At 39.2% G+C, this 23175-nt stretch overlaps 2 protein-coding genes across 4 annotated transcripts in view; both read left to right on the top strand.

Annotated features, from left to right (window-relative positions):
• lpgat1 (lysophosphatidylglycerol acyltransferase 1) overlaps positions 1–11123 on the top strand; it is a 39560-nt gene extending 28437 nt beyond the window's left edge. For all 3 annotated transcript variants that reach the window (XM_054618401.1, XM_054618400.1, XM_054618399.1), the window contains exons 7-8: positions 7974–8080; positions 8636–11123. In XM_054618401.1, coding sequence (XP_054474376.1) covers positions 7974–8080; positions 8636–8787 — 259 coding nt within the window. In that variant the 3' untranslated portion in view covers positions 8788–11123. The remainder of the gene's footprint in view (positions 1–7973; positions 8081–8635) is intronic.
• Positions 11124–17861: 6738 nt separating this feature from the next.
• Positions 17862–22584, top strand: nek2 (NIMA-related kinase 2). Its single transcript, XM_054618536.1, has 9 exons — positions 17862–18178; positions 18996–19213; positions 19513–19753; positions 19898–19980; positions 20076–20202; positions 20306–20540; positions 21035–21089; positions 21221–21297; positions 21582–22584. Exons 1-9 carry the CDS (start codon positions 18083–18085, stop codon positions 21785–21787), a joined length of 1338 nt encoding a protein of 445 aa, XP_054474511.1. The 5' UTR covers positions 17862–18082; the 3' UTR covers positions 21788–22584.
• The last annotated feature ends 591 nt before the right edge of the window (positions 22585–23175 follow it).

Genomic DNA, 23175 nt, shown 5'->3' with positions numbered 1-23175 from the left:
ACAGACTACTGACTAATTATTTCCTCCCTCGTAGGCCCTGAATGTAGACGTACAGGAGTCAACTGTATTCTCTGTGGTGCGTTCAAGTCCAACACAATAACAGAAGACATTATCGTTTGAGCAGAAGTGTTTGTGTGTCAGGGCCCCTAAATCCGACTGCCTCAGCCTGATAGTTTTATGTGAACTTACCCTGATAAAAGCCTGCCGTCCTCCTGCTGTGTTAAAGTTTAACTGGACTGTATAGATCACTACTGCGCTCCACTTCAAACAGCCAGCTGAGAATTTATCAATATTCAAGATGAATCCACGTCAAGCACTTTCTTTTTTTAATCCTTCCACCTCTTTTCTCTCGCTGCCTCCACACCTCACCCCTCAGACCCACCCTCCCTCTCTCTCTCTCTCTCTCTCTCTCTCTCTCTCTCAGTGTCTCCTGCCCCTCTCTCCATATAATCTCGGTCTTCCAGATTGCGGCATCATAAGCCCTCTGTGAATGGCAGATGGGAGAGCTAGGTGGGTGTACAGAGGCAGAGCGAGGGCAGCAGTGGGAGTTAAATACGTTGAAATCCTTTTCTTTTAAATGCACCACCTCCCCTCTTTCTTTCTTTTTTTTGTGCTGCTGTGTGCGTTTCTGAATGCTGCTGTTTGAAAATATCTGAAAGGTGACATGATTTATGGTGTCTGAGTCTGCCTGGTCATCACATGGATGCTTTCTAGCTGCACACCTGGTTTTCTCTCCCAGACGAGGCACTCGCACAGAATTGTTGAGCTTGCAGCCGTTACCGCGTTAATATATCTGAGGCAGATTTTTTTTTCTCTAGGCACTTTGTAAAAAGGTTGCAGGTTAGTCGTTACTAGATGTAAATCAGACACTACATTTCCTATTTTTTTCCCAATTTCTTTTTTTATTTCACGAGGTTCATTCAACTCCTCACCTAGGATCAATATCTCTTACACTTGTGTTTTACCTGTGAGTGTAATGAGCACCTTGATTGTTAGAGATGGTATCTTGGGATAATAGATGAGTAGATGGGTTCTTTTTTCAAAGCTTAGGGTCTTCCAAAGACATCTGTTGCCATAGAAACACATTAAAGGAGTCATCCCCCACCCATATTCACTTTGTTCGATAGTTCAGTGGAAGACGGGTTATTGGATGAACCATCTTTCAATCAAACTCCTGCATATGCAGGTTGGGAGAAGAGCAAAAACATATTTTTTCCAAAAAAGAAACGCTTAGGTCGGTTAGTTTTTTGTTGTTTATTGTGTAACTTTCTGATTCACCAAAGGAATTCAGTTTATCTTTTAAAGGAGTGCCCTATTTCTTTACACTTCAACTGACTTCAAACATGCCCCCTCATAAAGATCAGGGTGTGCTGACATCTGTGTGACTGTAGCGTCAGCTCAGGTCATGTAGTCCATGTCCACCTGTGACGGTGGTTTTATGGCCTCATGCGGCTGACCTCTGCACTGATAAGAGGTCGATGCTCCCATTGCTAAACTGTTGATAACTTCCACACTGCTCCTCCCAAACGCTCCATCGCTCTCCAGTGTCCTGAAATGACAACAGTTGTGTGACACAGTCAGTGACCAGGTCAACGTGTGCTGCTGCCACGTAGACTCAGAGATTGAAATGATGATGATGGAGAGCAAAAATTTGGTAGTGTCTGCTGGTCACTCGAGTTCAAATCCAAAACAGATTTTAGTTAAAGCTTCAGTTCAGTTGGGGCAGACCAAGAGGAGAAAAGGTCACAAAGAAATGACCGTTTATGAGCATTATTAAGTATCATAAATGGTGACTAACGTAAATAAACTGGACAGTAAAGAGGCGTTTTGCACCGTGATATTATGGGATGAGCAGTGGTCGCTGTTTCACTCATTTTACTAACCGTTTCCAGAGGAACAGGACTCGAGCTCAACACATATCTTCTTTAACTTGTAAAATCCCCACGCTCACATTGTGAAGTGAACATGTGTTACCACGGTTACAAAAGCAGCTTGTGTAAATATAGGCTATACGCTGTTTATACGGATCAGGAGATCAGTTTCTTAGCAGTTCAAGATCAGGAGATGGATTTAGTATTAGTTAAGATTTGGAGTTTAATATCTTGTGGGTTGTCGGCTTTCACAGCAAACCTTCTTGCATTACTGACACCTCATAGATGATCAATAATGGTCAAAACATAACATCAACTTCCTACATAAGCTAGAAGCATTCCGAAGCTTATTGACGTGATGAATTTTCTACATATGAGTCAGTGCAAACACGTAAAGGTTGGAGATGGGATTTCCCCTTCAGTTGTTTACTTAATGATTGGCTCTCCGTCTACATCTGCTTGATTTACTCTCTTAAAGTAAACGGCTATTCAAGACTTCAGTTTTATCCACTTGGTTCCTGCGTCATCACAGAGGCATTAGTGCACACACGAGTAGATTGTATTTCTTTTAATAAATTGTTGTTTCTGAAACCAGGATGTGATATTTAAATACTCTTAAACACCAGATGACAACTTGGTGCCCATCTGACATCATTTGTGTGAACTGAGGCTGCTATCAGTTGTTTCTAATTGTAGAACATAATAAAAAACAGTCACCAAAAAAACTGAGCGATAATGCAACAGCTCATTAGAAGAAGAATCACTGATGCAAGAATATCTGGTGTTATTTGAAGTCAGAATGTTGCATGTGGAAGTGTCTGGAGAAGAGAAGGCATCAGTTGGTCTATTTGTTTCTGCTATAAAAAAATTTAGTAAAGTCCTAGTGCTTAAATCTTAGTATTCTGAATAGGTTTTTATGTGAAAAGTCTTATGTTCACATAATCAATATGTTGACATTTGTTTTTATATAAATGTCCGTCTGGGAAGACTTTGTCATGTCCAAACTGGAACATAAACGGCCTTGAGCGAGAAAGGAAGTAGATAGAAGACTAAATGGAGCAATTAACAAGTGGGCTCCCTCAACTTTTCTGTGATTGTAGATAAAGGTTTTGGCAGTCTGCAAACAAGAGCCCTTAAGAGTGGTTTACATGGGGACCTCAACATTTAAATCATACAAGGAAATCACCATCAGAATTGATTTCAGTGTTGCACAAATAAATAAAACCTTATGTATTCTTTATCATACTTTTATTTATACGTTGTCTAATCATTTCTTTAGCTGGTAAAAGTCCCTCGTGCCACAGGAGGATTGAGAGAAATAACCCAAAGGCAGCAGATTGGGGTTTGGAGCTTCATTGCACATAGACGACAACTTTTATTTTAACTAGAAAGAGACAGAGAGCAGGATAGGAGACTTTTTTTACTCCCCAAGCAACATTGTCTGCTAATTTCAATATTCACCTTTTGCAACATTTTGCCCGAGAGCAGGCCTCCCAGGGCACCTCTTTGTTTCTCAAGATTTTACAGCAAGAGAGATTTAGGGACGTATAGAGTCCCCAAACAATGACCAGACTCTACCAGCAAGAGTCCAAATTAAATTCGATTCCCAGGCCAGAAGAGGAAACAATATATTAAGAAAAAGAGCTTTACAGAAGCTAAATGGTTCAAACAAGGCAGTAAGTATGGAGGATCAAAAGTGTCTGATTTGCACTCTTCATAACCAGAATTTCTATTTATAAACACTGAATTTCACAGAAGTTCAGAAATAACACAGGTTATATCACTTGTCCGAGGAACTATATTTATTGGTTGTCATCTGTCCAGCCAACTCTATATATGTTCCAGAAAATGTAGTGCAGATACTCTCCGGGGCTGGACGGTACAGCAACATTGATGCTATATTGGTATGTTTTCAAACGAGATATAGGATGAGACAATAACATTTATATCAATAAAGTTTTATGTTGTGTTTCATAACCCGTTTAGGTGCGATTGCTGGTAACGTCGCCTCTTGAGATCAATCAGCTGATCCACTTCTTTGATATATAAGCGGATGATTTTTTTCTCTAGGCCTATAAAAGGTGTGTCCTCTTCTAAATGTGGTTCACACTTGGTCAAATCATGGAGTTGTAGGGTTTTGACACAGTTTGATGCATATGTTATAATAAGAGCAGCCTATGTGCATAGCTGTGTGGTCAAGCAACTAAAACTGAGGTGGATGCACTCAGAGCAGACAGGAGTTGGCTGGTTGGAGCGGAGGGGAAATTGATTTGTGGTAGTATATGTACAGTTTAGCTTTCAGTTTGTACATGACTGAAGACTGCCGTACCCCAAGACCAACATGTTAGGCTGTGGGCATGTTCATAATTGTCATGGGACGCAAACATGGTCTTGTCTTTTTAACAAAGTAACTTTCTTTACTTCACTTTACATGAGTGATCCAGAACAACAAATTGTTGAAAATGACAGCATTTTATTGTTGAATTTATATTCAATGATTTGTCTCAAACGTGGCTTAACTTTGTCATGTGATGTGCTGTACCTATCGCCCAGCCCTAGCACACACATGGTAAAAGTAAGGTTAATGCTTATTTACAGGAGAAACTGCAGCTCTCTCGCAGCTGTCTGTGCTTCCGCCAGGGTGTTGGGTTAACAAGCAGACCGCTGCCAAGTGGGTTATGGTGGAAATGAGAGTGGTGCCATGGCCCTACGCCAACACACCGCCACCAGATCCCTCCACCACCACTACTGCCAAACTTGTGCTCATTCCAGCTTCTCAAATGGGAGGATTTGATTACAGTTACTTGTCACCCTAATCTGAAAATAACCCATATGACTGAAGCAAGAAATGAGTCAGGAAGACTCAGAGCAGGAAATTAGTCCTGTGAACTTCAACGAGCGGTTTGATTTTGGCGCCGGGGGCTTCAGACGTTTGTCCTCCAAACACACTTGGTTGATAAGCCAATGATCTTAAGCATGTTTATTTGCTCTTGAACTGAATCGGCAGCACCTCAGCTAGACGCCAAAATATCCTGATTTCTGCATGAATATTTCAGCTGCAGAAAAAGCGCTAATTGCTCAAAAACCTCCAAATAAATTGCCCAAACTGGCTCCTAATTTACCTCTGACGGGATTACGGAGCTATCTGTTTACATTTAAGAATAAAGAAGAGGGACTTTGGCAGGCATCCTCTGCTGGAGCTGGTGTGCAACACTCTCTAGGCTTGCATGTGTTACATTTAATTCTTTCATTTATTTAATTACTTATATTAAATGACAAAAACAAAACCTTCACCAATCTGCTGTGGAAAAAAGCGGAATTTCCACTCCAAAAACAGACTTAATGGGAACTACATGTGCAGCCAAAACCAACAAATGACCACCTATCACCATAACTTCGAAGCAGAACAGGAAAACACAGCTTTTATGGTTCTAGTGGTCGCTTGCTTGATTTATACTTTGCTTTATTTGCTACTTCGTGTCCACATATTATTGTATCAGTGTTATTTCTAAGGGGCACTGGTGTGACTTTTATTCTCAGTCGCTTTCTGAATGCGTTTTGATTCCTTTCTGGTGCTGTGAGGATACATCAGTGCTACTGGTTGGTTCCTACGGCCCACCAGTAACATGAAAGACACCCGATATCCACAGACTCAGTGGGAGAAACATTGTGGAATGTCTTGCTTTAACCTCTTGATCAGGTGGCCTCAGCAGCTTAGCTCCAGGTTTTGGGGGAAGCCAGATTCATTCAGAGGGCCTGGTGTTGATGTTGGGTAAAAAAAAAAACCTGTTAAATCTTCAAAAAGTCAACTTTACTAAAACTTTTATAGATAAAAGTGGTGGATTTTAGTCGGTTTTATCTTGATTTTAATAAGAGTTAATTCCGCTAGGGACGTAAAAGTTGCTCTACTCAAACAGAATGTTGTTTAGACTTGCCACAGAGCAACACCCCACACCGTGAACTCCCGGATAATGAGTAGAAGGGTCTGTAGATATGAACTTAAAATACGCTATCCAGACGGAAGTCTGTGTTGAATCGTCGGCCCCTGCCCTTCTGATCTGTGGAACGAGGATGCCAAGCCTTTTTCCTGGTTTGGTCGTACAGTCTGCTTCAGTACAAAGACCACGTTTTTACTGCACTGACGTCCTCAGCTTTTTTACACCAATAATATTCAGAGTATGGGATCAAACTTTTTTTTTTAAATATGTTTAACTTGTTGGTTTGTGTCATTATGTCAATAAATTTGTTATTTGGACACCCCTTTGTAATTTCATTAGATTTATAATTTTATTCAGGGGATCATCGTAATACTTTTGTGGAATATAGGGCTGCAACTGACAATTATTTTTATTATCAATTGACCTAATTATGTTGTCGATTAAATGTCAGAAAGTGGTTAAAATTTCCTAGAACCAATGTTGATGTCTTCAAGTTGCGTGTTTCATCTGACGATGTGTCCAAATTCCAAAGATCAAAAACCATTGGGCGTTTTTTTTCCTGGAACAGTAACATGTTGATGGATCAATCATTTATAAAATAAATTGCTCATTAATTATCTTTATCAGCTCAATTTTAGACCACTGATTATCAGAATAGAGATTAATTTGGAGCAAAAATGTCTAATTTCTGACACTTTCAAAAGATATCCTCCTGATCATAATCTATTTTTGTAATATTGATGTTTAATTTAAAGTATGGTGGCTCATGTATTGATATGTTCGTACCTGCAACAGAGTGGGGAAACATATCTGTGTTCTTAAACCAGAATACATTATCCTGACAGGAGTGCTGTAACATTTTCCTTAGATTGCTTTTTAAATATATATCGATCACTTCAGTAATCAATACTGGAACATGTATTACTTCCCTCTTACAGAAGCTCTCCTCATAGACACAGATGTACTTTTATGGTTGATATTATCCAGTCGGGAATATTGAGCAAATGTTGAGTGCAGAGGAAATGCTAGTCTGAGGGAGGAGACTGTAACCTCTATTTGAAGGTGACCAGGAGCTGCTCAGTGTGGGAGTGCAGCCTACTAGGGACCCCTTCTGGCTAGAGACTAGTATCAGCACTCTGGTCATGGCTTGTAAAGGGGACTTTTCATTATTTTCACAATGTCAAACAGTGCAGCAGTCATTGGTTTTTTTAGTTTTGTTTTTTTATGTGTTTTAGTCTGCTGGAGATGATTCATTTGAGAATCAAACTGCTAGTCGTGGTCGACAATTAGATGTCAGCCAGGCCAATGAAAAGAGTTCAAACAATTATTCAGTCTACGGGAAATTTTTTGATTGATTGTAAGGATTTGCTTTTTTTCTCCATTCTTTATGATAGTAAAGTGAATGTTTTAGGGGTTTTGGGATGTTGAATGAACTATCTCTTAACTTTTAGAATGAATAAATGTGAGGTGCAAACTAGTGTGAGTTAAATAGATCAGATTAAAAAAAACATCTATTCTCCAGTACACTCTGCTTTATCCACCAAGTGTTATCCATAAAGGCAATGCCTGAGGCTGTTTCTGCTTTCCTTATGTACCCAGTTCATTAATTGATCATGTCACTGTTAAATCACCATGGATACCAAGTAAAAAAAACATTATCATCCCACTTTTGTTTAAAAAAAATGTTTTACGTAATATAATTTCTCATTGTTGATAAAAAAAAAAACCCCAATTAATTCAGTAAATGAAAATGAACAGAGAAACAAAACATAATATTTTCTAGCAAATACATTTTTTTAAACTCCTTTTTTCTTTTGCTCGGGCAAAAGGAAACCTTTTTTCTTTTTTTTTTACTTTTTCTTCCCACACAGCTGCACGACTTGTCTGTCTCCTGTCAGGCTCCCCTCAGCGCTTCTGTCTCTCTGATGAGTTTGCCAGCTAATGAATCCACCAAAAAAGCTGAAGCTTCAGTAAACACACAGACTGCTCTAATAGATTTCAGCTAGAAACCGACGGCTCTGCTCAGGGAGCCCAGCTAACACCCTGAGCTTGGACCTGCAGCATCCACGGCCGATCGATGCAGACAGTTTGTGCTGAGTGAGACTTCAGTAATTCATTTTTTGTGTTTCATCTCTCTCCCTGTCTGTCTCTCCTTTCCCTCCAGGATGTACCCAATAAAAGAGGTTCCCGTGGAGGCGGAGGCCCTGACCGACTGGCTCTATCAGAGGTTTGTGGAGAAAGAAGAGCTGCTGACCCACTTCTACGACACAGGTCTGTCTCACCATATCTGTTTGTTAAAGTTGAACTGAAATCTGAATTCTCCTCAATTTTATGTAAAGACATATATACTATAATGAAACAGCAGCTATGGTGCATATGTTTTATATCTTCCAAAAGAGGCTAAAAAAAGAAGTGTTTGATAAAATCGTTTTTGTCTGAGCTCCAACCCTCTTACAGCATTTCCTATTACAACAGTTGACTGACATTTTAGGGCCACTGTTGCTAGGAGACACTGACTATGTTTACATGCACAAAATATTTATTTAATCCTTTACAGTTACTAGTATGGATCACAACATGGAGTAATGCTACGTTCACATCATATCGTTTCAACACACAAAGGACGTTAATACTATTTTTTAAGAAAGATGTACTTAAATTTCAGTTTGACTTAATACATTTTATTTATAGAGAGTTTTTCAAAGTTCTCAAAGTAGCTTGTCTATTTGGCTATAGCTTTATGTATGTTTTTAGAGATTCTGAGAAAAAGAGAATTCATAAGAGCAAAATTCTGACTCCTCTGTATTTCTCTCTCTTCCTCATCAGGATCATTCCCCTCTCAAGACGGACAGAAGGAGTTAGTTTCCCGGCAGATGACCCTCGACCCTGTGTGGCTGTGCGTTATCCAGTCGTTTGCGTTCATCTCCGGCTACGTTTGGTACAGCGTCCTCCAGTACCTCTACTGCTGTTTATTTTGAGTGCGCTGATGAGGCGGGAGTCTTTATCGGACCACTGGAAAAGCCTCAGGATCAGTTGGTGTGTGGCCAAGCGTCATACTTGCCCCCCCCATACGATGGATGAATGTACATTTACAACAGTGGAGAGACTTAACAGGAATAAAAATATAAAAAAAACATATGAAGAACACAAAGGAAACAAATACCAATACAATAGGAAAACTGGTCACAGGCATAGTTAACTTGCACACAGCCCTAACACCACACACTCGCTCCCAACGGCCTCGCAGAATAATCTCTCGCACTCGTCACGACACACACATTTCGATGTTTACACGTCCTCATACACGTAGACGCTCACAGGTACATAACTTTTTATTCGAAGTGAACGAAATGAGGCTCAGGACTCCTCCAGAGGACGCTCTGGACCCGGACTCTCTCTGTTCCCCTCCTAGGCTTTAGCCGTAGTAGTTTTACAGAGTATAAAGTGTGTATGGACGCGTGTGTGTGAGTGAATATATGTGACTAGAAGCATAATGTCTGCCCTTATTCTTCTTCCTGGCGAGAGTTGATGAAGCCCACTGGACCTCTCTTTCAGCCGTGCTGACTAGCCGGCCGGCCACACCTTCCAGAGCGAGCGGCCGTATGAACGATGAGGCTGCGCAGCCCGCTGCTCCTCTGGCCTTCATTGCACTAAGGATCCATACTGCCCTAACTGCTCCCTGTCCCAGGAAATATTCCTGTCTGGTAGCTGTCAATGTTTTTAATTTCTTTTGTTTTCTTCCCTTAACCTGCATATCTCCACAACAACGGCCATTGTATTTGTTGTTGACGTCTTTTTGTCGAATTTATTTCCCGTTCTCCCCCTCCCCCCTGTCTGTTGAGGTATTCTGAGCTCACTGAGGAAGGGGGGATCATGTTTACACTGGCAGCCCTGCTGAACGCCTAAAGGGATGGTGGCTATGATGCGGCTCTTGATTTAAGGATTGTGTCAGGCATTGAAGCGAGGAAGAGGAGACTGTGCCGAAATGCTTATTTAAAAAAAAAAAAAAAAAAGGAAAAAAAAAAAAAAAAAGATGGTGGCACATAGAGCAGGAATTGCAGTCTGATCACCTAAAGAGTAACTCCCTCGTTGTGGATTCCTCTTTTCGCCCTCTGCTCTCCAACATTCATACACACACTTACACAAACATGTGCACACACAGCCATGTGCAGCTACACACAGCAGAGCAGACATCTGTCTCAAAGGAATCATCTCAGCAAGCCAGACTGAGAAGGCAGAGACTCTTGTTCCCCCATTGGACTACATAGTTTTACAAATATTTAAGCCATATGCTTAGTGTCGTCGGGTGGGAAAAAGACATGGGGAAAAAATATGATTTTTTTTATAGAAAGCTACCCTAATGTTCAGCATTCTAAAATAGAGATTTTGGCTTACAGAACTATAGGTGTCATTACTGTAAATTTACAGCATAACCTGCCTAAGTGAGTGTGTGTGGTTGTCCTTTCCCCCCCATTTTGATATTTATAATTCATGTCGTGTTGCTCTGTGACGTCAGAGTGGGGCGGCAATTTCACTACGAGTGGTCAAATATGATTTCATTTTAAATTACATGAAACTGTCGTCCTCATGTCACGGTATGTTTAAATCTTGTACATAACAAAGCTGAGGAAGAGTTTTCATTGTTGGAAATGACGGCAGCGTTTCTCTCTCTTTTGTTCTGTGATAATTTCAGAGAATTTTAGTTTTTAAAAAAATCAATGTTTTTAAAAAGAGAAGAAAGCAAGGATTTCCCTTCATTTCTCAGTGTTGACCTTTTTTTATTTTTTATTTGTTTGTTTGTTTTTGTTGAGTTCCTGACCAGGAAGTTGTCATGTGCTTCAAGGCATGAGAGCTCCTGTACGTCCTTGTGCTGGCTGACACGTGTGAGGCCCAGTTTCAAACTTGTACCACTGTACATTTTTAAGTCATCAGGATTTAGTGGAAAACCTTGAATATCAAGCCTTACCTGATGTCCTGGTGGACCAAAATCCCAAATAATGCTGTTTCCACACACTCCCTCTTGGCAAACATTTGTTTTAAAGATTGTTTCTTGGTTTCGAGCTAAAACTGGGCCAGTGAGGAAGGGATCGCTCTTCACTTACGAGGGAAACTCTGGCAGGGCCCTGCAATGATGCAGCTGTTCTCTCTCAAACACACTTGTGTTGCGGTTTCGAGGTCCATTATATGTAATTTGCTTAGCCTGCTTAAATTAGGAAAATTATAGAGGAGCAGCAATTTTCATCGTCATAAACAAATGCATAAAATGTGCATTTTAGTAGTTTACTGCCCTACCTGTGTCGGTAGAAACTGTGTGTGAAATAAAAAAAAAGGGCTACCCGACTGGGTAGGTAAAAACCTTTTAAATCAGGCTGTAAAGTCATCCAGCGGCCCTTTCAGATTCCCCTCCACCGTGAGAGTGACGTGAAATGAAGCTTCATCTTTCTTTTTCTTCACCTTTTCACTTCTTTTTTTTATTTATTTTCTGACCATGTTTCCAAAGAAGGCAGGGAAATAATGTTTTCCTAGATGTGGTTTTAGGAAATAAACACAATAGGGATTTAAACAAATTATACTAGAGCTGTCTGTAATTTTCCATTTTGTACTTCTCCTTTAATTCCTAGCTACACAGACATTTTACAACACAAAAGACTTGTGCTGGAATAAAACATCATAAAGAAGCCGAAGAGTGTTATGCTTTTCTTTTAATACGTTTTTATGCACATAAATAATGTATACCCTTGCTGTTCAGTTCCTCTGTAGTCAAAGGTTTTCAGGTATAAATGCGTTGGACATTTGAATGGAAGCTTAAAGGATCATTTAAAAAAAATTGGGATTATTCATAATCACTTTCTTGCAGAGAATTTGATGAGAAAATCGATACAAGTGTCATACCTGTTTGTTAAATCTGTAGCTGCAGCTCAGCTTGGCATAAAGACTGCAAGCAGTGGGGGAACGTTAGCCAAATCATCTTTATTGTTTAAATATGGTAAGGAAGAGTAAATATTGATTAATAGGAAAGAGGTAAAGGGAAAAACTGGATGGAGCTGATAAATAAAATGCCATTTTTTAAAAATATAAATAGGGGAATAATATATTTTATGTTCAAATGTATTATATCAATTGGTTGTAAAGTGAAAATAACACTTTGTTTTATTTAACTGTTTCGAGGATAAAGGAAAACGTATAATGCTTTATTTTATTTTTTTTTACATTACATTACATTACAGTCATTTAGCAGACGCTTTTATCCAAAGCGACTTACAATAAGTGTATTCAACATAGGTATTCAAGAGAACTACTAGTCACCAGAAGTCATAAGTGCATCTCCCTTCTTAAACAAGCATCTAAAAGCATAAACCAGAGCAAAAGTACAGTGCAGAAACAAACTAATACGAATTACATTTCATTTTGATTATCTAATATCTATTGACTTATTCTGTTATATTTGTGACTTGTCTGATAACTTTTACTTCATTTTGACTCCATATTATGGGGGGTTATGTACCAGCCAAGAAATAGTTCAGTCCATAATCTCCTATATACTTATACTTGTATTTATCATGTTAATTGACATCAGAGGTTCTAACTTGGACATTTATTAATATTCACTTATGGACAGATCCAGGCTGAATGTTTCTCCCTGCTTCCTGTCACATATTTTATCAAGTTAGCTTTGTGTTTAACATACAGGAAGTTGTATCAATCATCTTATCATCTAACATGAACTCTGCAAAAACCAACAAGCATGTTTCCCTATATGTCAAACTATTTAATTATTTTTCAACAGTATGTAGGAATGCTGAGGTTCCTATAGAGAATTTAAAAAGGAAAGCATCCTTTGTAACTGATTTTAAATTACACTCTTGTTCAAGGTGTTCTCTTTGTCTGCAAATGTTAATGCCATCTTTCACATTTTTTTCTTCCCTCAGTCACTGTCTGTTAATGGTTTCCAGTTAACCGAAGCCTGTGTTTTCTCGGTCCTGTGCCCGTTGTTTAACTGTGGTGTCCGTCACCTGCTGTTGTAAAACACTGGTTTATATTACAGTGTTCTGATTTCAGCCGTGACGCCCAGTCTCTTGGCATTGGGATGGTGTCAGTGTGAACTCTCAGCACGGGACTGCAGAGCTCTCCTTACCCTGGCAGACGGTTTACTGCTGCATCAACCACAAAAAGATTATCATTGTTTCATGCCTGGAACAAACCTACTGTGCATCTGTGTAGTACTGTAGGGATAAAAGATATATATTGAGGTGTGGTTAGAGGTTGGGCAGAAGGAAGCACTCTCAAAGGCCCAGTCAGAGAAATAAAGAGGTATGCAGTTCTAGGTAGTATTCAGGTAGGTAGTAATACCTCGATGTACTGAGGCCTTCATTCAAAAGCGTACAGTATTCTCAGCAAAATGAATTTCAAGTAACAAAAGGGAAAGTACTTGTTAGTGTTATATACAGTATGTTACAGAATTTACTATCACCTATGCATTAATATTAGTTTTTGTTGTAGTTGGTTACTGCAAAGATTTTTATTTTTTTTATGATGGCAAGGTTCTGTATGAAAAATAATCTGCAAAGTAGTAACTACAGATGTCTGAAGTAGTTAAGTAAAAAGATAATATTTCCCTCTGAATTAATGTTGATATGTGGTAAAAAAAAAAAACGAGGCATAAAATGGTGAGTAAAGTACATGGAAAGCAAAATTGGACAAAAAGGAATAGTTTGACATGTTTGGAATTATTTTATCTTCATCTCAAGCGTTGATAAGTTTGATACCAGTCTCATGTCTGTACGATAGATATGAAGCTAAAGAAGGCAGCCAGTTAGCTTAGCTTAGCACAAAGACTGGAAACAGCTAGCCTTACACTGTCCAAATATTTATCTAGCAGCACTTTAAAGCTCATTAATTAAGATGTATAGAAGTATTTCTTGACTGTGACCAGATCTCAGGCAACCAGATAAAGACTTCAGGAAGCTACTAGTCCAAGACAAGAAATTGTTTCATAACCAACTTAACACTTTTCTGTCTTTGTGCTAAGCTAAGCTAACGGCCACCTGTTTTAGCTTCATATCTGTCGTACAGACATGAGCCTGGTATCGACCTTTTTGTCTTGACTTGACAAGAAGGCCAAAAAAGAGAATGTGCCAAAATATGGAACAATTTCTTTACAGTACTTGAGTAAATGTATTTAGTTATGTTCCATGGCTGACACTATGAGTTTCCATCAGCACCAACAGTTTGAGATATGTGGAAGGTCTGCAGGAAAGCAACACGCTCAAGGCGACCGATGGCAACTGAGGTTTGGAACAGCAGGATGTGACCTGGAAAATGGGATTAAATATGCACAAAGCTTCAACAACCAAAGGGCTAACACTCAGGACCACCTTGGCTGTTGCTCAGCGTGGTGTCCAGATGTAGTAGTATCACCCTGCATTGAGACGACTCCTCCTCACTACAGCTCCACTTAAGGTCACCCACAGTACACAGACAAATCAGTCTCCAGAGGAACTTTGGTGTCCTCTGCAGAAGTAGTGTTCCTCCACGGACACCTGCAATTAACTATTTCACGGCTACTGCACCCCAAGGTCTTTTAATGTCACGCTTTGATGCCTGCTCCCACATGAATGCTGCGGTGGTGGCGGCGGTGGCGTCCCTTGAGTCAGCAAGCAGTAAAGCATCCAGCTGTGAAGAGGAGGGCCGGGCTGAATGTCACTGCAGCAGCTGCCGGCGTCACAGAGTCCCTGGCCCCTCCTGCTGTCACAGGAGAGAGCGATGACGGCTGGTCGGACCCTCGGTGTTGTTAGGATCCTCACGTCAAAATCACAATATAATAAAATATATTGTCTCTTTTGCTCATAGTAGTGTCAAAACATGCAGATGGTTTCACTTTTATGTTTCCACCCCAATACAATGGACGTAAACAGAATTTAATTTGGAAAATGACTTACCAGAGTCATGATCTCTCAGTAAAAACCTCTTCACATGAACAAGCAAACTACTTTTATTGCTATAATTGTTGTTCCTGCACTTTGTTTTACACAAATGATGATGAACAATCATATTATAGTGTTAATGTGTGAGCTTTAGAGGTGCTGGTAGGAGGATTTTGTTACATTCAGACAGATCAAGGATAGCTGTTTCCACCTGTTTTTCTTAATGCTAAGCTAAGCTAACTGGCTGCTGGCTGTAGCCTCCATTTACCAGACAGGAGTGGTATCAATCTTTTCATCTAACTCTTGGTGATTAAGCAAATAACAGTATTTGCGGAAAAAATAAACTATTCCTTGAATATATTTGTTAATAGCCTTATTATTAGCATATCATTCTGGAGTCTGAAAGTCAGAAGAAAAGAAAGCATCCAGGTGAGTGTAATAAAAATATGTATGCCACCTTTTTGTGTGTTATCTTGTCTTGAGAAAGCTCTTTGAGGGAAACTGCACCCAAAAAGAAAAATAAAAAAATAAGAGTACCATAAACCTCCATTACAGCATCACAGTGACCCCAGCAAAGGTTAAGAGGTCATCCTGTGATGTCGCTGTCTGTCGCTCTTCCTCAACTCTTGGCCTTTAACAGGGGCAGCTGACGTTAGAGCGTCCTCAGGCACCTGACTGTCTCTGTTGTTTTTAGCTGTCAGTTCCCCCCCCCTCACTGCACTGTTCCTGGCTGATGTCCAAACTCCTCCAGCTCTTTGTAGGAGTGACCTTTGCAGAGGCAGACTGACAGACGGCCTCTGGCGCTCGCTCTCTCTGGGTGGTGTGAGTTTTTGTCAGTGTGTGGTACCGGCAGCAGAGAGCAGAGAGAGGATCATTTAAACACAACCGTTACTGGGGCTTCCCCACTGACAGAGACGTTGCTGAGAGAAGAATCGCACATCAAAATGTACCTGTGATGAGAAAATAATATTTTATCTGTCTCATGTAAGAAATCTGAAATGTAATAAAAAGAAATTATGATATTACTCAAGCCAATAACCAGATCTAAACATTTTGATCTTATTATGTTTCAACAAGATGATCCTTTTTTTTTATTTGCAACTTAGACTTATTATTGATCAAATGTATTCCTTGTGAAACCCCCAAAAGGCCACAGAGATAAACTCAGTGCAGATTAGACGGAAATTGTTCCTTGTAAAACTGTAAATAGATATCTGGATGTTACATTTACATTTTTTGGATAATAATATATTTAAAAAATGAAAAAGGGCTGTTTAAATAAAATAACATAACAATACATATAATACATTATTTTGTTATTAAATAATCTGTCAGTTACTACAATTATTAGTTTGGTTTGTAACATGTCAGATATTAATGAAAATTGCCCCTCTCTCTAGCAAAAGGTAACATCTTAAAAATAGCTTATTTTCTCCAACTAACAGTCGAAAACCCAAAGATGATCAATTTACAGAAACACACAACACAGGGATCCATAATATCCTATCATTGGAGTAGCTGAAACCAACATATGTTTGACATTCTTACCTAATATATGACACAAACAATGAATCGATTATGAACAATTTGGGTGATTAATTGTCTGTCAATTGACTAAATGATTGATGGTAAAATCAAATGACAACTGACGAATAGATGCCCATCAGCCTCCCCTGCGTTTCTCATATGCAGGCATAGAAACTGCTCTGAACTTACACAGTGAGGAGAACAAAACCCTGAAAATCACATCAGTCAGTGTCGCAGACTTTTGTATTGTAATAAAAAGAGTATTTACTGCTGCTATTTACAAACGTATTCATCATGAAATGACAGTTAGTCTGTTCATTCAGTTGAGATGGTTTTAGGGGTTACACATATCTGTATATGCTCAAATGTTACTTGGTCTTTGGATATTTTTAGTGAGCTATTCTTACCTTTGCTTGATTAATTTTCTAGACAGCTACTTTTCTCTGCCTTGAGAAAAAGTCCCAGTGCTGCAGCTGGAAGAAGATGTTCTCACTTAAAGGGCTCTCCAGCTTTAAAGGTAAGACTAGATCTGTTGTTGGACCTCAAAGTCAGCCATAGGTGAACATCACATTCAAAACATAATGCTATTGTGAATTGGGAAAAAAGCAGGGATATTTCAAATAGTGATAACTCTTCAAAACATGAAAGCATATACCTTTTGTTTTTTAGATTAAATGGTTAGTCATGCTGTTTATATTGTTTATTATTACATGTTTATTGTTTTGTCTTTCCAACAACTGCTCCATTTTAAGAGTATTATCACCAAAGGTTAACTCTTCAATGAAAACATGTAATATTTCCAATATACCCTAAACCAAACCAAACATATGTTTTAACAACAACAGTAAACTTAAATAAATAGGCTACATTTGTACATCCATACTGCTAAGAAAGTGAAAGAATACATCTTTTAGTATTTACACTTGTTTATTTTGTAGGCCTGTTTTGAAAAATAACCTCTTTAATGTTTTTTGATGACTTTTTGACTTTAAATATTGCGTGCATAACATGCATCTTTTTTTCATTGCAAACGTTGATAAAACAAGGGCTGTATTTACTTTTGCATAACATATGTTTTTAATACACAACACACATTTATGCAATTTTATTGTTTAAGTGCTGAATGGAGAACTGTGAGGCATAGGCCAACTAATGGAAGCCTTGTTATAAAATACAAAAGGGGTGGAACACAGTCAGTAATTAAAGCAACCAGAAGCACCCCAGTAGGCCTCCCAAACAATTGTATTACACCGTATGTGAGTATACTGCCGATTTGTACAGTATCTTTATACAAAAATAAAATTAAATATGAATTCAGTGTAATAGAAAACACATGAGAATTCTGTTAAACATTAATGAAAACATTAATGAAAAAATATTATTTTTCAATTGCCCTAAATAATTGAATGCATTGAATGATCTTAACTCTATTTCCTGGAAGCACTTGACCGTGTTTTTGGCGCCATCCCGTGGAGAGGTGCGCACGCGTCATCTACCCGCTCTACTCTCGCGGGTTTCAGGCGCTTAGCAACCGCCTAACTTGTATCTTCACCCGTCCAATCAGGAGCCACCGGGAGGAGAGCGCAAACCAATCACGATTGAGGATTTGGGCACCAATTTAAATCGAGGGCAAACGCTTCCTGTTTTGTTAACTGCAATACACACGAGTGATCGACCAAAGAAACCAAGAGCCAAAGGTCTATTTTAGCACCTTTATCGGGAACAAAGACATCCCCAGCAGACAAGTAAAGTTAGTGGCTAATCCGGAAGTCGCTGGTTTAACTTCATGTTAAACTACAACCCAGTCTAACTAAATAGTAAGATGCCATCCCGTGTTGAGGACTACGAGGTGGTGTTCACTATAGGCTCAGGGTCCTATGGAAGATGCCAGAAAATAAGACGGAAACTTGATGGGAAAGTGAGTAAAGTTCACACGTTTTGTTTGCACAAAGCCACTGCCCACGAGTCCGTTTGTTATTGTTAAAACGTGAACATTAGTAACATTAGTTATAGTTGAACTTCCGGCTGTGATGTCATTGATTGTTTTGATGTCTCAGGTACTTCAGACATGAAGTAGCTGATATGTGTCCAGTAACTGAACGATTGTGTTACATATTTATGGCACTGAAAGTCGATATTTTAGGCGTAATAGGTGCTGAAACGAAATTATAAATGGATGGCATGTTTGTTTGTTTTTTTTACTTAAAACCCATGAGAAAGGTCTATCCTGTTTGTTAGGCAGAAAAGATCCCAGGTGTTCATAGTTAAGTCAATTGATTCAAATTTCATGGCGGCTTCTTTCCATTCAGGTGTTACATTACATTACATTACAGTCATTTAGCAGACCCAAAGCGACTTACAGGAAGTGTATTCAACATAGGTATTCAAGAGATAGTGGACACCTGAATATAATGCCACCATTTACAGCTGGAAATGTTAGTCTAATGGGCTAGGGGGGATTACATTTAGATACTTCTGTGTCTGATGAGTAAAAACGTAGCTTCTGAAGGGCAACAGTGGTATGTTTAAAGCAAGACTGTGTACATTTTGAAACGATAATTACACACACTGGTACTTACTACTTCTGGTATGACCTGGAGACTATGGTGGTGAACATAATATAGATATTCTTATGTAGCTGCCTTCATTGAGTCTGTTACTTGATCTTTGGCTCTGCTTGTTTTACACTACATTTTTAAGCTCTCTTTGAATAATTAAACCTCTCGTGTCTCTAGATCCTGGTGTGGAAGGAGCTGGACTATGGCACCATGGCAGAGAGTGAAAAGCAGATGCTGGTGTCAGAGGTGAACCTCCTGAGGGAGCTCAAGCACCCAAACATAGTGAGGTACTACGACCGCATCATAGACCGGACTAACGCAAAGTTATACATTGTCATGGAGTACTGTGAAGGTGGGGACCTGTCCAGCCTCATCACCAAGTGCATCAAGGAAAGGTGACTATGAGCCTTCGTCTTGAAAAACACAATGTATTGCAGGTTGTGTGTTTATGTGCATTATAAAAAGTATAAGAGAGATAGATAATCCTTTATTAGTCCCGCAGTGGGGGGCTTACAAATTTGTGCACACAAGAGACATAGTAAAAGAAAGACAAGATAAAAATGAAATAAAAGTATTATACATAAGCAATAAGAAACAGTAGAAAAACAACATATCGGTCACTTCCTTTCTTTCTACATCTGCGCTTCCTAACAATATTTGCAGAATTAAGAGTCTGTTTTTTTTACCATGGCAGGCGTTATTTGGAGGAGGAGTTTGTCCTGCGTGTCATGGCACAGCTCACGTTAGCCCTGAAGGAGTGCCACAGACGCAGTGATGGCAGGGCAACGGTTCTTCATCGAGACCTGAAACCTGCCAACATCTTCCTCGACGTCAGACAAAATGTGAAGCTCGGAGACTTTGGCCTTGCTAGGATCCTGAACCATGACACCAGTTTTGCAAAGACATTTGTAGGGACGCCTTACTACATGTCTCCAGTGAGTTCTTTAATCCTGCTGTGTCAGCATTTTTTCTTACCAGACTACTTTTTTTTTCGAGAATATTTGGAAGTGGAACCTGATCCTTTGGTTTCCTGATGGTAGCCACAATTGCAACTATCTTTCAACATGTTTTTCTTTCAGGAACAAATAGACCGGATGTCATACAATGAGAAATCAGATATTTGGTCACTGGGATGTTTGCTGTATGAACTGTGTGCATTATCGTAAGTTTTTTAACACCTTTCCTTGAGCTGATTTACCCCACTATGCGGTTTGCTGACTGTGATTCTGACATTTTCCCTGGATTCCTCCGGTTTAGCCCTCCGTTTACAGCTTACAACCAAAAAGAGCTGGCAGAGAAGATCAGAGAGGGCAAGTTCAGAAGAATCCCATACCGATACACTGAGGCATTGAACACGTTACTCTGCAAAATGCTTAACCTGAAGGTTAGAAATTACTTATTTTGTCAGAAACTTTACTTGTGCTACCAGCTATACAGATCGTGGTTTCATGTAGGTAGGGGGTTCAGTAATGTTTCTTTGTTTACAGGACTATCTGAGGCCTTCTGTGGAGTCTATTCTCCAGAGCAGCCTGTTGGCTGGTGCTGTTGCTGAAGAGCAGAGGAGGGCACAAGTGCGACTCCGAAGGAAGTCGGCAGACTCCGACTGTCCCCCTAACAGGCCGTCTGAACCGATGCCCCCCTCTGCTGCAGAGTTCAGACTCAGGGAACAGGCACTGCGAGACCGAGAAAAGGCACTGAAGGAACGGGAGGAGAGGCTGGAGCGTAAGGCTGTTTATTTTTACTCCCCTTTGTGCCACGCAGACCTGTGTGACACAAAGGAGACATTATGGCTCCTGCTCACATGCTGCTGGGACTTTCACAAAATGAGAAAATGATCCTTTTGTGAAAAGCATTTGTTAATAAGATAAGATAAGATAATCCTTTATTAGTCCCGCAGCGGGGAAATTTGCAATATCATAGTTAATGTGTAAAATAGTATTGAAATGGTATCTTTCTAAAGTGACTGGGGGATATACAAGTTAGGTCATGTGGGTATGACATTAAAACTATCCTCTTGCACTGAATTTTCTACAGGTAAACTTATAACTGGGACAAGTGTTTGTGTTGCTTCTGACAGAAGTGTTGCAACTGAATGTTTGTTTTTTTAAAAATGTGTTTTAAAAGTATGTGCAAATACAGAAATGTTTCCTGGCAATGGCAAGTTAGTGCTACAAGTTTTGAAAAATAAAGGCTTTTATTTCGTCCCTCCATCGCAGAAAGAGAGCAGGAGCTTTGTGTTCGTGAGCGACTGTCAAACGAGAGGCTTGAGAGGTAAAAAGTTTATTTTAAGGCTTGAAATTAAACAATCGATACTTTTGTAATTTCTCCTTTTTCGATCATTCTACACTGTCATGCTTACAAACTGATTGGTGTAAACTCTTTATCCCAATCTACTGTTACAGAGCAGAGGGCTTACTGAAGAATTACGGCCGTCTACACCAGCAGAGGGATCTGGCACCGTTCTATGGCAAAGACATAGGTATGGGAATAAGACGAAGACCTCTGGACTTACTGAACCGAGACCAGACCTGAGCAATGTTTGGGTTCATGCTTCTGTTTGGAATGTTTATGCATATATCGAGATAATTTATTACTTTTAAAATCATGTAAATTGTGTTTATATACATCAATAAAGAATTATTACACACCTGACAAACTGAAATCTAGCTGTCATGATAGATGGAGAAGACTGTTATAAGGGCTACCTGATGATCTATAAAGTTGATCCTTGTTAATCAGTGACTCCTTACTGTTTGGTCCTAGATGTGGAGAACCTCTCCCCTGGCAAGAAGAAGGTCCACTTTTCTGGTGAAAGCAAAGAGAACCAGAGGCCTGACGCCCGTCAGAGTGTGGCATCCCAGGAGCTAATTTTGAGGAGGCTGCAGGCGGCCAATCTGCGCGCTCAAAAACTGAATGAAGTGGAGAAGACCTGCCAGTTCAAGAGCAGGCAGATACTGGGCATCCGCTGATCATGCAGATATCCCTGTCTGACTTGTGACTGATATGTGAAAGCTTCTGAAAGCTGTAGTCATAATAACTGGATCGTATTTAAGTTTAATTTATGGTAATCCAGTAGCTGTGATGGTAGTGAAGCCAAATGATTCAATCCTGTGTATTGTCATGTATATGTTAATGAAAACTTTGTAATTCAGAAATCTATTTAGTTAGAACGTTTGATGTGTGGATGTGTTTGTTTTATAGCTGGTGATTGTGAATGTACTGTTTATTCTTGCTAAATATAGGTCTATGTAAAGTTTTCTCATAATCTTCTTAGCAATAGACATAAAAGGACTGATTTATTGTGACTTGTATCTAAAACAAAATATGAAAACAATGGTGGTTTGGACAAAGATGATAACATATGAAGAACAACTCCTGAACGGTGCTGAATGAATGATTGTGAAGGTGAAAGTTTTTAAAAAGCATTTCTTGACTCAACCTACTTATTGTAATTATAAATGATTACAATACAATGAGAACATTAATCATCCTGAATTACTTCCTTTGCCAAAGATGCTCAGTATGCAAAGTAAAATATATGTGTACTGTTTATACATGTAAAGGAAAATGAAATATAGTTCATAAAAAGACTGTCAAACCAACTACTCTTAACTAAATTGTTTACTCCCACAAGGGGTCATCAGTTACCCATGAAAAGTCAGCCACTCGATTGAGACTTGTTCGAATGATGGCAGTCAACACAACAATAAGCATTCACACCTCAAAGTCGTTTGTTCTTGATTAATAGCAGATTAAAGGGCATAATTAAAAGGGACATTTGTATTATAGTATGCTTTTGTTCAATAATAAGCATCCATAATGTAGTTGATTGAATAAAAAGACAAACAATTAGGTTTCAAACAAAGAGATATAGGTCTAATTATTTCCAAATATTTGTTTTGACAAAGATATAACTATCTTCGGTTTAACACCATTACAAACAACTGGATAACTTTTTTGTTTAAACACCAGTACACATAGGGGAATACAACACATTGTCACCAGTAAAACATACTCTCAACAGTACAACCAGAATAAAGGTCTAATTAGTGCAGACCAAAATCAAAATGAAACCAAAGACAAAACAATATTTAACAGACAGATATTTAAATGAGGACATATTCAAACTTTGTTTTTGATTGCATCATGTTCAGTGATGAGAATCACACTAAACTCATCAATTAAAAAAATGTAAATACGACAAACGGGCATGCGCTTGTCCCCTTTATTTTTATTTTTTTACATTTGTCTGTTAATTAATAATGAGGTTTTCTAAACGAGATATCAATACTTAATAGATTTACACATACGTCAGTCATCGCGAGAATACAGGCGCGGTTAGCGTGCTTAGCAACCA

The sequence above is a fragment of the Anoplopoma fimbria genome, chromosome 18 (genome assembly GCF_027596085.1).
Source record: "Anoplopoma fimbria isolate UVic2021 breed Golden Eagle Sablefish chromosome 18, Afim_UVic_2022, whole genome shotgun sequence".
Classification (NCBI taxonomy): domain Eukaryota; kingdom Metazoa; phylum Chordata; class Actinopteri; order Perciformes; family Anoplopomatidae; genus Anoplopoma; species Anoplopoma fimbria.
The sequence above is the reverse complement of the archived record's forward strand: the minus strand, read 5'-3'. Positions and strand labels throughout refer to the sequence as shown.